Genomic DNA, 16,040 nt, shown 5'->3' with positions numbered 1-16,040 from the left:
TCGCGCTTCTTTTGCAGTGCTGGGTGTGCCTAAAGAAATTAAGACGGACAACGACCCAGCCTATGGTTCTACACGATTTGCTCGATTTTGTCATTTGTGGGGAATTCACCATGGTACGGGTATTCCACATCTTCCCACAGGACAGGCTATTGTCGAACGGGCCAACCAAACCTTAAAGAGCATGCTGTAAAAACAAAAGGGGGGAACCCAGGGCTTACTCCCAGAGGAACGATTGGCCAAAGCCTTATTTGTGCTAAATTATCTTAGATTGGCAGGTGATCACAAAGACCCACAAATGGTAGTGCATCATGCCCTTTTACAGGCGGAAAGGACGCAACAAAGTACAGGAATCATGGTAATGTATAAGGACCCAGAATCCGGGAAATGGTGTGGACCGGCAGAAGTAAAGCTTACTGGGAGAGGGTATATGTGTCTGCTTACAGATCGAGGCCTTCGCTGGATCCCGGCTAAGTGGGTCAAGCCATGGCTTCGCACTGATGCTGGACCCGGAATCGTCCCAGCGGCAACTGGCACGGCACCGGCGGGTGCTGGAGCCACTGATCCGACAGATTCTGACTAATAGAGTATTACACTTTAGAGGACTAGTGGACATTGAGTCCTTCAGAGAGGGTTTTGGTTAGGGCATTATAAGGATTTATCGCTTGTAGAGGACTTAGAACAGCGTGCCTTATTGTATGTAGAATTTGCTTTATGTAAAAAAGTGTGTTAAGCATAATTTGGTTAAACATAGTGTGATTACGGGAAGACAGTGTGGGGTAAACATAAAAGTTAGTTAAAGCCAAAATTAGGGGTAAGGTCTATTTCCATTAATAACCTGGGAACGAGGTTGATCGTGTTTCCACAGATACAGGCCCACGACGGACTCTTGTTCGATTTGTACGATCATCATCATCTGGAGCATCATAGATGATGTGGCAACATGAATACCACCTCAGCCGAAAACTAATGTATAGGTCACCTTGGTTAACATAACAGGTCAAGATTCTCTGTGCATTGCAACCGCATCGTAAAGCCCATGAACCAATAGACAAGATGACTATGACTCGTGCAGCGCGCCTGGCCAGCGAGCGCATGCATCATAGATTGCAACCGAGGCGGACTTTTGGCAGCCGCTGGCCACGTGTGCTGAAACCCGTTCCTCTGCAAATGTATAGATACCGGGATTTTCTGAAGAGCATCGGTGTCTTGGTTTAACCCCAGCCAGCAACTAAGCACCACGCAGCCGCTCACTCACTCCCCCCACACCCAGTGGGATGGGGGAGAAAATCAGGAAAAGAAGCAAAACTCATGGGTTGAGATAAGAACGGTTTAATAGGACAGAAAAGAAGAAACTAATAATGATAATGATAACACTAATAAAATGACAACAGTAGTAATAAAAGGATTGAAATGTACAAATGATGCGCAGGGCAATTGCTCTCACCACCCGCCGACCGACACCCAGCCAGTCCCCAAGCGGCGATTCCCCGCCCCCCCTTCCCATTTCCTAAACTAGATGGGACATCACATGGTATGGAATACACCGTTGGCCAGTTTGGGTCAGGTGCCCTGGCTGGGCATGAGAAGCTGAAAAATCCTTGACTTTATTCTAAACAGTACTGAGCAACAACTGAAAACATCAGTGTTATCAACATTCTTCACATACTGAACTCAAAACATAGCACTGTACCAGCTACTAGGAAGACAGTTAACTCTATCCCAGCTGAAACCAGGACAATCGGGCTGGTGTATGGTGAGGCCATCGTTGCCTCTGTGGAGACGCCCACGGAAAGCTGGCACCTACCGATTGCTGGGCTGAGTTCGCGGAGCAAGATGGCACAAGAATATATGGATGGTTCATCTTCCTCATAGTCCTCATGGTTTGGGTCATTAGGGGTAACGGGTTGGCTCAAAGAATTATGGGCATTATTGTAGTTATTGTGATTTTAGCTATTGTAATAATTTTACCTTGTTCAGCTTGTTAAGGAAAAATGGCATCCCAAGTTATTAAGCAAGCCTGGATTGCTCAAAAACAAAAAGGGGGAATTGTTGAGGATTTCTTGGCTGGGCGAAGGCATGTGAGCAATCCAGCCGTTAGGTGGGAACGAAGCATAAGTTTACAAAACGCTGGAGCAGACAAGGACACTGTGTCCTTGTACGCTGGGAAAAAGGAAGATAAGAAGAGCCTGACAAACAACACCTGGATGCCGAAGAATGAGATAAGTGACTGCTGGACACCTCGTGAAGAAGCTTGCGCAGCCAATAGAGAATAAGATAGTGTCGCGTGAAACGGGGTATTGTACCAATTAGAGTATTGTATAAGGTGCGTGCACAAGCGCATAAGGTATGTAACTGTATCAAACTTTGTAGTAAATGGACTTCACTTGATCACATTGGTCTGTGTGTGATGTCCCCTGTGGATCCTCCGCAACACAACATCACTGCGAAATTCTGTCCTACTACAGAATGGGGATGTCACAAACAGGATTCTCTCATTACGTGTTGCCGTCAAAAGAATGTCGGTAACTACTCCCTAGACCCAAGTACCAATAATGTTGAAATCACCAAATCCTGTATTAAGGAACAAGGAGATTGTTGGTATAATTTCACTTTGACCAAGCCAGTCTATGTGGTATGCGATTGGCGATCTAATCCACCGACAGGAGGGCTATCAGGCCTAACATTTAAATTCAAAATTAATGCTGTAACTAGGCCTCTAGTGATGCTTGTTGCAGTAGTCACGCACAATGGCATAGATACCCTTTTCACGCTAACTGACAAAGATGAAGTTATACCCTCTTTTACAGTGGTACAAGGAAATGACATTACAATAAGATGCAGACTGATCACTGAATCTCACACTGAATCCACAAACAGTTATGGAATTGGACCACATGGCCCTATTTTGTTGTGTAAAAATCACAACCTAGACTGTTGGCTAAATTTGACTACTGTACAATATCCTTATAAAGTTATGTGTGGTAAAAATAACACTAAATACTGGAGAGGATTTAAAATAGACGTTGTAATACCTACTACCCAACCAATTGTCGTGTTTAGCCCAAAAACCTTTGAAATTGGACCATATGTGATGAGAAATATGGGCCTACAACAAATGTTGTTTAACCCGGCATGGTCTCTCAAGCAAGTTGAATTGTCGTTGCAGAACAATGTTTCAGACATTCAGCCAGCTTTCTCACCTTTCCTAAAGACTTCTTACGAGGGATGGACAACCTGGCTGCAAAAACGAACTCTTCCCATAAGAAGAACACGGAGAGACCTAACCGGTGTTTTGGGAACAGGATTGGGAGTTTTAAATTGCATCGATTTGGAAGTAATAATGAACAAGTTGGCTACCTCAATTAGTGATTTGGCTAAATTTCAACAGCCTTTGCGATCTTCTTTATTGGCTTTGGGGACTAACCAGTGGCTGTTGTCAAATATATTACCAAAATGGGAAAAGGTAAATGTAAGGGACCACGAATTGATTACTGATGCACTTGGGGTGATCCAAAATAACCTCTCTTTGGCTCTCAGTTGTATCCAGGCTCAAATATGGATGCAGTCGGTAGCCGCCTCAATTATAAGAGAAGGTGAAGAAGGTATTCTCCCCACTGAAATTCGGAAAATAATTTGGGACAGTGCCACTGATTTTGAGAAGGAACTCCAATCTTGGTGGAACCTGGTGAACTTTACTTATGATCCCGTTACAAACCTAGCTACAATTTTTGTGCTTACTATATATAATGCTACCATATACCCAATTTATCCCATTATTGCATTAGGGTTGAACCACAACGGAACTATACTCTATCCTTCTGAGCATAGAGTATGGGCCCGAAAGGTGAATGAAAAATGGCAAACTGTTAATTTGGAATCTTGCATTGTACGAGAGCAACAAGGATTTGTTTGTGAAGGCAATGCAATTGAGGCACAAGATATTTGTTTAGATACTGAACAAAATATCTGCCATTTTGAGATTCATCCTAATGAAAACCCTGAAACAGGACTCATATATATCGGCAAAGGCTGTGTATGTCTGAGGACTGTTTGTGACTCTCTATCTGTAGATGAGGTAGTTGTAGAGACTAAAAATCATTCAAATTTCTGTGTTTGTAATTTTACTAAGATTGTCGGATGTGACTTTTCCTATTCGGCCCTGGTCACATCCCACCAACTTTTGCAATCTAACTGTATGTTGATTGATGAATTGTTGCCTATACCCATTGGAATGAATCTCACTTTGGTAAAACAGTTATTACAACACAAGGATTTGGTTGAGATTTTGGAAAAAATTAGGGAAAACGGACAGAAAACCTTAATAACTGTTCATCATGATGTGAAAGAAATACACCGAGTTTTAGAAAGAGTGCAAAAGGATGCAGAACATAGATGGTGGGACACACTTTTCGGATGGTCGCCTACTGCTACAGGCATCCTGAACACGTTGTGTCACCCCATCGTGGTTCTCTTGATATTGGTTTTGATCAGTTTGGCTTTGTCAGCAGTATTGTATGCCATAGCCTGGAGAATGATGAATCAGTTAACACGTTTGATGTCTATATTGAACACATATAATATGCTTGATGTCCCATCCAATGTGGATATCCCCAAATCAATTGATGTTTTGAAACTTTATTAATTCTTCTTTTATATAAACAGCTTTGATTGTAATTGATATCACTGTAGTTGCCTTTTTATCTTCTCTCCTTCTCTTTCTCTCTCTTTTCTTTTCCTTTTCTTCTTCCTCTTCTTTATCATGCTACCACCAAGCGGTCCTGACGTCCTGACGACCATGTTGAGCTACGGGGTGGTGTAGGAGTTGGTCAGAAAATCAGCATTGTCTCAACATTGTCATCAGTAACATGAACAGTACGTTACCTGACAATGGCCTGTTTGGAGCGCAGCAGCCGATCCCAAGGACGGAATGTGCGGTACAAGGTTCCTGGAAGGTACCTGGCTGGAGCCGTTAGAGATAACCGCATAGCTACTGTCAAAAAGGATAGATTGCAACTGTTGCCATAACATCAATGAAGAAATCATGAACTTTAGACGAACTTTGCTTCATTATAATACCAAAACACACCTCCTGGTCGAAGGCTGCCCGCCTCCAAGACTTACCACGCCTCGGACACTGACCCCGCGCCTGCGTGATAGCCTCGCTCGAGAAGGGCAGAGATATGATAATTATATTCTGAGAAGGGTGGAGACTCCTGAGGCAGAGGTGGAGCAAGGTGTGTTACTAAGCATAAAAGATGACCTCTGAACAACGGAATTTTGAAGCTTCCCCACCAAGGACCACGACGATCGACGATGCAGCACCAGCTGGACTCGGGACTGTTAGGACGTCTTGAGATCAGCGGTGGTAGCTATAACCTCTCTTTCTCCCTCTCTAAACTTAACTTTACTTTTCTCCTTTCTTTCACCCATCTCTAACTATCGCGTGCCTCCTCACAGGCAATACAATAAAGTTTTACTGTGTGATTACTGCTATCCCCTTTGGTGTTGGTCACCTTAATTTTGCACTTTCGAGATCGTAGCAAACGAACCATCACGAGTCCACCGAGTGGACCGTGACACAGGGGAAGTCCCTTCCTCCTGCAGGTCCTTGCCATTGCAAGCTTCCATTCTTCTGCATTATTGGCCCTCCTCCCTTCCATGTGTGCCAGTGGGGGAGTTTTTGGCTGTTTGGCTGTGGGCCGTGGGTCCACTGCAGACTGTGCTTGGAACTAGCTATCTAACTCCTTCTCAGGCCCCCTGATGCTACGCAGCCTTCTCACTGCCTCCTGCAGCTCAGCCACCTGCTGCAGAAGGTCCTCCACCTGGGCACACCTTTTGCAGGCAAGTCTGCTGCCTGTTCCTGCCCCAGGAGAAAGGTCTAGACACTTCCTGCAGTCTGAGGTTTGCACTGCAGCCTCTCCCTTCAGCAGCTCCATCTAGGTGGAGGCATTGGCCACTGCTGGGGTAGATGGTGCAGACCCCCAGCTGGAGCTGCAGCCTTTGCTCTCAGACGAGTGCCCACCATTCTGCCTTGAGGGTCAGGTAGGATGAGCGCCCTTGACCTGAACAGATAGTCACAGAACAGTGCCCAGTTGCTGGGTTATGTGGACTAAAAGCCTCTCCACTGGGCCAGTGGAATGCCCCTCCTTCAAAGAGGCACCATCCTGCGTAAACTGCTGCGCAAACTGCCACGCCATGCCCTAGCTGCTGCGCCATGCCACTCCCTGGCTGATGCACCACGTCCTGTTTGCCCATCTTGTTTGCAGTGCTTCTGGTGGCTAGCACTCCCTAGGGCTGCCTTCTGTGGGAGGGAGGGGTGGCTGCCATTACTCCTGGCACTGCCCATGCCTGGTCAGCCACTTGCTCTCATGAGAGCTGCTGGCTCCCAGTGGGTCTCCGTGCTTTCCTGGTGTTTCCCTGGCTCAGGACCCCTCCCTCGGATGCTGCAATCCCCTGCTCCGCTGCGGAATGCACCTGCACTGGAGCTGATCACCTCAGCAAGTGACTGCTGATGGTGGTTACACCACATTTGTATGTTCTGTGGGGAGCCTGTTCCAGTGACTGACCACCCTCTCAGTGAAGAACTTTTTCCTAATGTCTGTAGGGTTTAGGGATTATTCCGTGCGGGGCCCGGACGATAGAACACCAATGTGATGATTAAAGTCGCCACTTTATTGAGCTTAGCTGATCATTCTTATACAATTCTCTAAGTTGTTTAGAAGCTTTGATTGGCTGCTACATGCAAGCATTTGGTGTCCACACACACAAGCATAAGCGGTGATTGGTTACATCGATACTGTCCACGCGCATAAACATAAGATAAAGTTAGTTATACTCACTCTGTACACGCGCATAAACACAGGACATAATTGGCTACGTTAGTTAGAGCATGCAAGACTTGTCTTAGTCCAATTGGTCGAGATAAGCCCCTGAATTGAGGTTGTTTGTGCCAAGTTCCCTTTATCGTGGAATGTGCACCTGTGTTTTTCTAACTGGGATCTTTCTTTTTCTATCTTCTTGTTTAGTCCGTTCAAAGCCTTCTAAAGGCGTCTGGAACACTCTTGTGACCATGAGCTACTTTCAGGCCCGATAACTAAGTTCCATATAATTGAACCCTACAAATGTCCAATCTGAACTTCCCCTGATGCAGCTTCATACCATTTCCTCGTGTCCTATTGCTGGTCACCAGAGAGAGATCAGCACCTCCCACTCTGCTGCCCCCTGTTCAGGGTGGGGAAATGAGAGAAAAGAGAGGTTCAGATTGCTTAAAGAATCACCTCCAATTGTATTAACAATAGGAAAATTGATTTTGTCGTGGTTTAACCCCAGCCAGCAACTAAGCACCACACAGCTGCTCACTCACTCCCCCCCCACCCAGTGGGATGGGGGAGAAAATCGGGAAAAGAAGTAAAACTCGTGGGTTGAGATAAGAACAGTTTAATAGAACAGAAAAGAAGAAACTAATAATGATAATGATAACACTAATAAAATGACAACAGTAGTAATAAAAGGATTGAAATGTACAAATGATGCGCAGGGCAATTGCTCTCACCACCCGCCGACCGACACCCAGCCAGTCCCCAAGCAGCGATTCCCTGCCCCCCCACTTCCCAGTTCCTATACTAAATGGGACGTCACATGGTATGGAATACACTGTTGGCCAGTTTGGGTCAGGTGCCCTGGCTGGGCATGAGAAGCTGAAAAATCCTTGACTATAGTCTAAACACTACTGAGCAACAACTGAAAACATCAGTGTTATCAACATTCTTCTCATACTGAACTCAAAACATAGCACTGTACCAGCTACTAGGAAGACAGTTAACTCTATCCCAGCTGAAACCAGGACAGATTTAATAGAAATTTATATAAAAGTGCGACTTCACAGAATTCGATGGCAAGGTTCACTCTATTACTTAGTACATGAATGAAATGCAAAAAGGAAAATTAAGTTAGAATCAGACTAAATTTATGTATATAAAGACCAAAAATGTAATAGGGTAAAAGGAAATATTACAAAGAAAAATCGAGTTAGAATTACTTTCTTGTGATTTGTGCAAAGATCAGGAATGTGGAAAAGTAGGGGAGACACTCCCATTGAGTCACGAGGTTCAGAGAAGACTCCCTTGCTTTCTAAACTTCTGTTGGAGTCTAGGTGCAGCTGGATCGACTCCTAGTCCCAGACTTGGTTTATATCTAAAGGGATTATGAGTATAATAGCAGCCTAAAATTCATTCAGAGCTGAGTAAAAATCATGACAGTAATTTAAGTATAAATTTGAAAGTAATAACTTATAGTATACTTGCTATAATATACTTACTATAGACTATTCAGGTTAGTACACGCGCATGCATAAAGACACTAAGAGAAATACATATAAGAGAGTAAAAGAGAGTAAAAGAGGTATACCTGTTAAAAATTCCCCTTGAGGTCAGTAAAAATATTCACGTCAAATGCTTTGGCATTTGTCCCAATGGGCAAAGGGTCGAGCCTCAAGGAGCAGAGAGTATCAGCCCAGGTCATGTCAGCTTTTGGTGACAGACCTCTGATTTTCACAAACAGGAAAGTTTGCAAGCTCTGAGAGGCATCCCACTCAGAGGGAGATGCTGGTCACAGCCCGCTGCGGTCCAGGAGAGCTCAAAGGGCTTCACTCAGTACCGCTGTTTATAGGTTTGGGAGATGATTGACTTCTGTCATCAACAAATTGCTAGAATCCCAGCTGTGCTGGTACTGTTTCACATGCAGATAAGGGAAGCTCCAAGGCTGTCTGAGAATAACTTAAAGCATAGATATGGGATGCTCCAAGATTGTCAGGGGAGGACTGTAATGTCTCAAGGTTGCTATGAGAAAGAACTGGCTGTAGGTCGTTATGAGAACTGGCTATCTCTACTCCCATCCCCCACCTCTGCTGGGCAGCAGGAGTCCTTGAGATGCACAGCATATCTGTCTGCCTTAGCTGTGTAAGAGTTCCTGGCACAGTCAAGGGTCACTTAACTTCCCAACTCATTACACTTATGCTAAGGCCTAGCGAGCCTTCCTGAGTTCATAAATCAGCCTGGAGAGGGGGAAGAAATTCACCACCACACCCCCTTGAGGAAATTGTAGACTGCGATGAGGTCACCCCTCAGCCTTCTCTTCTCCAGGCTGAACAAACCAAGTGACCTCAGCCGCTCCTCATGAGTCTTGCCCTTGAGACCTTTCACCATCTTGGTCACCCTCTTCTGGACACACTCTAATAGTTTGATGTCCTTCTTATATTGAGCTGCCCAAAACTGCACACAGTACTCGAGGTGGGGCTGCACCAGTACAGTGTAGAGGGGGACAATCACCTCCCTCGACCGGCTAGCTATGCTGTGCTTGATGCACCCCAGGACATGGTTGGCCCTTTTGGCTGCCAGGGCACACTGTTGACTCATATTCAACTTGCCATCAACCCAAACCCCCGACCTCTTTCCATGGGACTATTCTCCAGCCTCTCGTCCCCCAATTTGTACGTATAACCAGGATTACCCCGTCCCAGGTGCAGAATCCAGCACTTGCTCTTGTTAAATTTCATATGGTTGGTGATTGCCCAGCTCTCTAGTCTATCCAGATCTCCCTGTAAGGCCTCTCTACCCTTGAGGGAGTTCACAGCTCCTCCTAATTTAGTATCGTTGGCAAACTTACTTAATGTACATTTGATTCCTGCGTCCAGATCATTTATAAAAACATTAAAGAGCACTAGCCCTAAAACTGAGCCCTGGGGAACCCCACTGGTGACTGGCCACCAGCCTGTTGTAACCCCATTTACTATAACTCTTTAAGCCTGACCCATCAGCCAATTGTTCACCCAACATGTTATGGATCAATCACACATCTTAGTTATTGGAAATTTCTTGAATTTAAAACATTAAAAATTAAGGCTAGAGAGCTGAGTTCTGACCAAAGATTGTGTGTTAAAACAGAAATAAGCAACGTTAGAAAATCATAGAAAGGATTCTGCAAAAGAAGCTATGGAATCTATGAATTCCTATAAACTCCTTGGCAATATTTCTCCTCTGCCCCTAATTTTAGTGATGTTCTCGCGTCTACTCCTTCCCTTGATCTACCAGAAGACAAGAGTTTATGCAAACTTGGCTTTTGTAAATTTCTGACACTGCCATGAATCCAGTTCCTCCAGTTCCTGCTGAATGACTAATGAAAATTGTTATCATGATCGGTCAGTCTTTAGCTAACCATGCCATAAAATCCCTATATTTGGTTAGGCTTTGCTCACATTAGTCTCTTAGAAAGGTGTTTCACAACTTTATTCCTCTGGTATTTAGAAACCTTCCCCTTGCCAGCCAGTATTTATACAGATCCTGTAGGCACCCATTTTTTTCATTGCCCACATTGTACTTTAGTGTAACCCTTATGGATTTGTAGAGAGCTATCAAGTTCCCTTTCCGCCCTCATTTTGAGAAGTTAAGCAAACCATCCCCATTAGTCTGCTCTCATTGGGTAGACTCTTGTCACCTAACCACTGTAAAAAATGATCCTTGTCCTTGAAGATACCCACTGTTTCTCGGCTAATATACATTTATAAAATTCATAATATGGACAAGTTTACCTCTATATTTATTCAGAAAGTCTATGACAGAAATGGTCTTTCCTTTGGAGAAAGAACTTGTTTATAATAACCTTTTAATTTATTAATATCATGGAGTAGATGAAATGCTGCGTTGGGAGGGAAGATTTTGTTGACATTTAATTCAACATATAAATTGGTGATTAGATATAGATTAGCATCTTGGTACATTTTGCTTTTGCTCTGCTCCATGCTATGGTGGTTCTATAATCAGTAATTGCCATGTCTGTGATTCACTTAGTCTTTTCTAGCAGTCAGTAAAGTGAGAGGGTGATATTCAGCAAGAAGGCTGCTGCAGCAGCTTCACATTCAGTCATTGTGGGTTTTACATTGCTCAATCATTCCCAAGATGCATTTGGACATAGCCAGGGAGCAAAGGTGAAGTTTAGCTCTAGGTTGCTGTGCAGTGCTCTGAATGCAACTGTGTAGAGCTGCTCCAACTTTGCTATTGTATCATAAATCAGGGATGGGAGAAGCAAATTGAGTTACAGCCAAGAACACACTTCCATTTGCTTTCAAGACTTACATACAATAGGAATGAAAGCCACTTTGTGAGCTAAATTCAGAACTACTCTTATGGCTCCATTTTCCAGATTAGCTCATGACCTAGGAAAATGGGATGTGTTAAACATAAGAATAAATCTAAACTTGCTCTGCATTTAAAATATATGTTTCTTTTGCTGATCTGGCATCTGGTGCTGGAATAGACAGGAGAGCAGCCTCAAGAAAGCTGTGCTGCAGCTGCCATTTTTTCTACCAATTGTTTCTTATAATTCTGACATTCACTATTATCATTAATTCAGCAGATATGTTAAATCATTAGATAAATTGCAGCAGCTAATACAATGCATAGAGAAAAAGACAGAATAAGAGCAATAAAACCCATAATGAACATTTCACTTGACAAGCCCCTCAGATATTTTGAGGAGTAAAAAAGATGTTTTGCAGGTTGTCAGGATGACAGCAGGATGAATGGTGCACTTACTGCTTTTAATTAAGTGTAGTATGGTTCACTTACATTAATAAATGACACCTTAAAATAAATTATTACCAGTGTTTTCCAGGACTGGCTACAGAGCACAAGATGTTGCTGTTGTTTTATAACACATATAGAATCATAGAATGGTTTGGGTCAGAAGGGACCTTAAAGATCATCTAGTTCCAACCCTCCTGCCATGGGCAAGGATACCTTCCCCTAGACCAGGTCGCTCAAAGCCCCATCCAACCTGGTCTTGAACACTTTCAGGGATGGGGCATCCACAACTTCTCCAGGCAACCTGTTCCAGTGTCTCACTCCCTCACAGTAAAGAATTTATTCCTAATATCTAATCTAAATTTACCCTCTTTCAGTTTAAAACCATTACCCCTTGTCCTATCACTACATTCTCTGTTAAAGAGTCCCTCCCCATCTTTCCTGTAGACCCCCTTTAAGGGGAAGGCTGCTATAAGGTCTCCCCGGAGCCTTCTCTTCTCCAGGCTGAACAACCCCAACTCTCTCAGCCTATCCTCATAGGGGAGGTGCTCCAGCCCCCTGATCATCTTTGTGGCCCTCCTCTAGACCCACTTGAGCAGGTCCATGTCTTTCTTATGCTGGGGGCGCCAGAGCTGAACACAGTACTCCAGGTAATATAAAGCCAGGTTGATTTCATTTACCACAGAAGTGCCCTTTGTACAGCTCAGTCTTACAAAACATAAACCAGAGTGATAAAAGGGAGACTGTCTAAATATACTAGTGGCTCTGTGTATTTCTGGGACAGTTTCTCACAACAGGAGCCGGTACCTTGATCGTACTGTTCTGAGAGATGAAAACCCTGGTCCTGTGCCTCCTTTCCCATGACAGTAGCAGTTGCACCACTGCCCAGTGAGTCAGATGAGCTCGCTGCACTGATCGAAAATTGATCTAACTAAAAGGAAATAATTTTGTGAGTTCTATATCAGGTGATTTTGTACTATAGTTTAAAATATATAATGAAGAATATAATTCTAATTATTATAATAGAATGTGTACACAATACCCAAAACATATGTATGGTTTCTAATTGCCTCATTAACTCACTGTAAACTTTTCCTTCTTTATTTTCTTCCCTTCCCAATTTAGATGAAAAGTATGCCCATATTGTTTAAGGTTTGGAATTCCGTAAGATTAAAAGTTGACATTTTCCAAAAGTCAGTAAAAGCAAATTTTCAATACACTTTTACATCCTTTTCTGTTTGTGTTTTTTTTTTTAATATCAAATTTTAATTCCAAGTTCCATTTTGGAATAAAATTTAACATGAAATTTTAGACAGCTTCTTTGGACAGCTCCCTTCTGTTGGAGGGAACTTTGCAGGGGGGAGGTATGTTTATCTGGAGCCTTACTTATAAAAAAATGTAACATGGCATTCCAAGATCATTGCCAGTACTGTCACTGATTTTACCTTTGTCTTCCTGGGGTAAAGATGGCAGGGCTAAGTGAGGCTGTAGAGCAAGCTGATATCATTTCAGAAACAGAAAGTTTGTAGGAGACCAGAAAAAATATGTTGCCAAGTCTGCAGATCAAAATGTTTCACCGAGCTGTTGATAAAGGGCAAGTGACTGTATTTTTCATATTGTAGCATGGAAGTACTTTAATAAGAGAAAGGATTTTTTTTTCTAAGAATGTATTTATGATCCACAGCATGATATCTTTAAATTCCAAAATACACTATACATTTAACAGATGAATACATCCTTTGAAGAACTATTTAATAGGCCCTTTGGTACCATGCTGTACCGGTTGTTTACTGACATCCAGACAGATTTAATTTACCATGTCTTTTGTCTAAAAAAATCATTTAGCAAAGAAATATATCAGATGAATCTGACGTCAGCTCTTTCATTAGCCAAGATTCCATTTTCTTCCAGTAACCACTTCTGTCATTTATTGTTATTCTTATCTTCCACTCTGCTTTTAATAAGGTTTCCTTGAAAATTGTACTTGAAAGATTCTGCTGTATTGAAGCCAGATTAAAAGGTCAGGTAGTTACCCAAATCATATTTTTCTCTTTCTTAAGATAAATTCTTAAATTTCTTAAAATTCTAGCATTTCAGTAGTCCAGTCATAATATACCACCCAATCAGATATTTTATTAAAAAGCTGAACTACAAGCCCTGCAGTTTCACATACAGGTTTTCCAGTATTTCCTTTTACATTCTTCTCAGTATATTTTAACAATGGCTTCTACTACAAGTTATTAGTCAGCACTCAGATATCTCTCAAGAACAATTTTTCAGATGAGGAGAGGTTTTTTCCTGTAGTACTTTTTTCTTAATCTCTTTATGTAATTACAATTCTCTCTCTACTTCAATGTTAAGGTTGTCCATCTCAGATATAAGTTTAAATACTGAATATTTTTTCCTACACATCTAGTTATGGGGCAGGGGGATGGCTGTCAGTCTACTTTTAACAGAATTGAAGGAGTGGTATAGTACTCTGGAAGAAGATGGAAACCAAAGTTGGGCACTGTAAATGCTTTATGTGTTGCACTGTTACATTAGAAGACTGTTATTAAGAGTATTGAGATTAACTCTTTGTTAATAATAATGACAGAATTGCAAACCTTAAAATTCCAGTTGTCATATTTTGTAATCAAATATATAGATAATTATTATTCCCGCAACATTCATTTTTATAAAATAGCACAGTGAATATCACAATAAAAACTACTCTCAAAATTCAAAAATACTAATCACCCATACCTAAAGGAACCATTGGCTTCAACCATCCATGCTACTAATGGAAGGGAAACACTAATTCAGAAACATCTCAACAAAAAAAAAATTGAAAGAAAAGTACATCAGATGTAAACCATATCCCCGTGCTTTAGTGCTGAGTTACAAGATGCCTGCTTATTTGAAGAAGGTCCAAGAGCATAGAGATTTTGAGTAAATTACTCTGACTTTAGCATTTCCGTATCTAGCAGTCTGTAGACTTGACTGTACTGTTGTTTGAATGCTTTTCTCATATTTTTACTGTTTCTTCCTTTCTTATTGATTGCTAATGTTTTGCTATGAGAATTCAATACCCAATACTCATTATTACTTTAAATAGCTTCTAAGAGGAAGACTTGAAGAAGCCAATTAGGTTTCAATTTTTACAGAGTATTGGTGAAAACTAATAGGTTGTTTGATGGATTTTTTTTTTAAAGCCTTTACACAGATGCAGCATTCCCAGAGGTTGTAAATATAAAATATATCATCTAAGTGTAGTTTTTTAATTGTCCCTTCTTCCAGTATTCATACAAAACTATTTCTTTGTATATATAGTCTTATGTATGATGATGGTGTCCCTGTTTGGTTCACATAACTACCTTCATGCAGATTTTGCCAAAAGGCTTGAAAGAGGCTTCTTCATCTCTGTGTAAGGAAGTCTCCCATCCTGCATTATATGGCCATTTTCCAGCATGACTAGTGTCGCATCCCAAAGTTGGAGCAACTCAGGTTCGTAGAATTCCTTTGTCAGAATTAAGGTGAAATGACACCAGGGGAGTTCAAACAACAATCAACATTTATTCAACCTAGCTAACTTTGTCCAAGTACACATGAACTTGTTAATATGAACCTTGCAACATGTCATTAAGCCGCTGTTTGAGAAGAGGAGGGAAGTACAGAAAAATGAAATGGAAAAAGGAACATGAAATGTATCAGAAGGAGAGCCCTCCCGTTGAGTCACGAGGTTCAGAGCAGACCCCCTTGCTTTCTGGACTCCTTCTCAAAGAGGAGCCCAGGGGCAGCTAGATCCACTCCTAGTCTCAGACTTGGTCAACAGTTTATGTTTCAAAGGATGAGGTGTAGGGACTGTGGAAAAGAGAGAAGGAAAAGAGGGAGAGAGACAATGAGAGAAAGAAAGAAAGAGAGAAGAGAAGGGTTTCACCAGTCCTGGGTCCAGCGTTGGTCCAGCCAGTGTAGAGATCCAGTTCCGGAGGGCGCGCACTGAGGACTCGTTCTCTCTTCTTTTATAGTGCGCAGTTCCCACACCTGGGGTTCACTGGAATCGGTCAGTGAGCTTTGGGGGGGGGGGGGGTGTTCATTGTGGAGTTGCCTCTCTTTTCCTGCTGGCATGACCACTTAAGATAGAAGCACAGTCCCAACTTCTGTGGGGCCTTCTTCCTCCAGGAAGGCATAAATTGTGTTCCTTCTCCTGGTCACTTAAGATAAGGAATTGGGGCTTTGGAGAAGTGCGTTCCCACCCTCCGTGGGGCCCTCTCCTCTGTCCACATTGTCCTGTTCACAAAACTCCAGCATTTTTACAGAGGTCGTTTTCTCCAGCAAAGCTCTTTAACGGATGTTTGAGACATTGAATTTGTCAGACCGTCACAACTAGTCACATGCAAGAGGTTGAAATTCATAGTGTAAGATTATTTGTGAAACCATTGATATTTGTGGAAATAGAAGAGATCAATCAGGCTTCATTTAGAT

The 16,040-nt window shown here is 42.4% G+C and overlaps 2 protein-coding genes across 2 annotated transcripts in view; both read left to right on the top strand.

The window, feature by feature from the left end:
- Positions 1 to 16,040, top strand: part of LOC138683598 (synaptic vesicle glycoprotein 2C-like) — a 154,792-nt gene that overhangs the window by 122,610 nt on the left and 16,142 nt on the right. The gene's annotated exons all lie outside the window — the stretch shown is intronic.
- On the top strand, positions 309 to 4,698 carry LOC138683599 (uncharacterized). The gene is made up of 4 exons (XM_069775584.1): positions 309 to 341; positions 444 to 636; positions 2,311 to 2,344; positions 3,061 to 4,698. The coding sequence occupies exons 1-4, from the start codon at positions 309 to 311 to the stop codon at positions 4,640 to 4,642; spliced, it is 1,842 nt and encodes a 613-aa protein (XP_069631685.1). The 3' UTR covers positions 4,643 to 4,698.

Source organism: Haliaeetus albicilla, chromosome W (assembly GCF_947461875.1).
Source record: "Haliaeetus albicilla chromosome W, bHalAlb1.1, whole genome shotgun sequence".
Classification (NCBI taxonomy): domain Eukaryota; kingdom Metazoa; phylum Chordata; class Aves; order Accipitriformes; family Accipitridae; genus Haliaeetus; species Haliaeetus albicilla.
Note: the sequence above shows the minus strand (reverse complement) of the source record. Positions and strands in the feature narration are given on the sequence as shown.

Bases quoted from the DNA above. Each gene is read 5' to 3' on its own strand.
- LOC138683599 (XM_069775584.1), top strand. From the start codon at position 309: ATGCCCTTTTACAGGCGGAAAGGACGCAACAAA. The intron at 342-443 runs GTACAGGAATCA...GTCTGCTTACAG, and splicing joins GGCGGAAAGGACGCAACAAA to ATCGAGGCCTTCGCTGGATC. The intron at 2,345-3,060 runs GTATGTAACTGT...TGTCGTGTTTAG, and splicing joins TGCGTGCACAAGCGCATAAG to CCCAAAAACCTTTGAAATTG.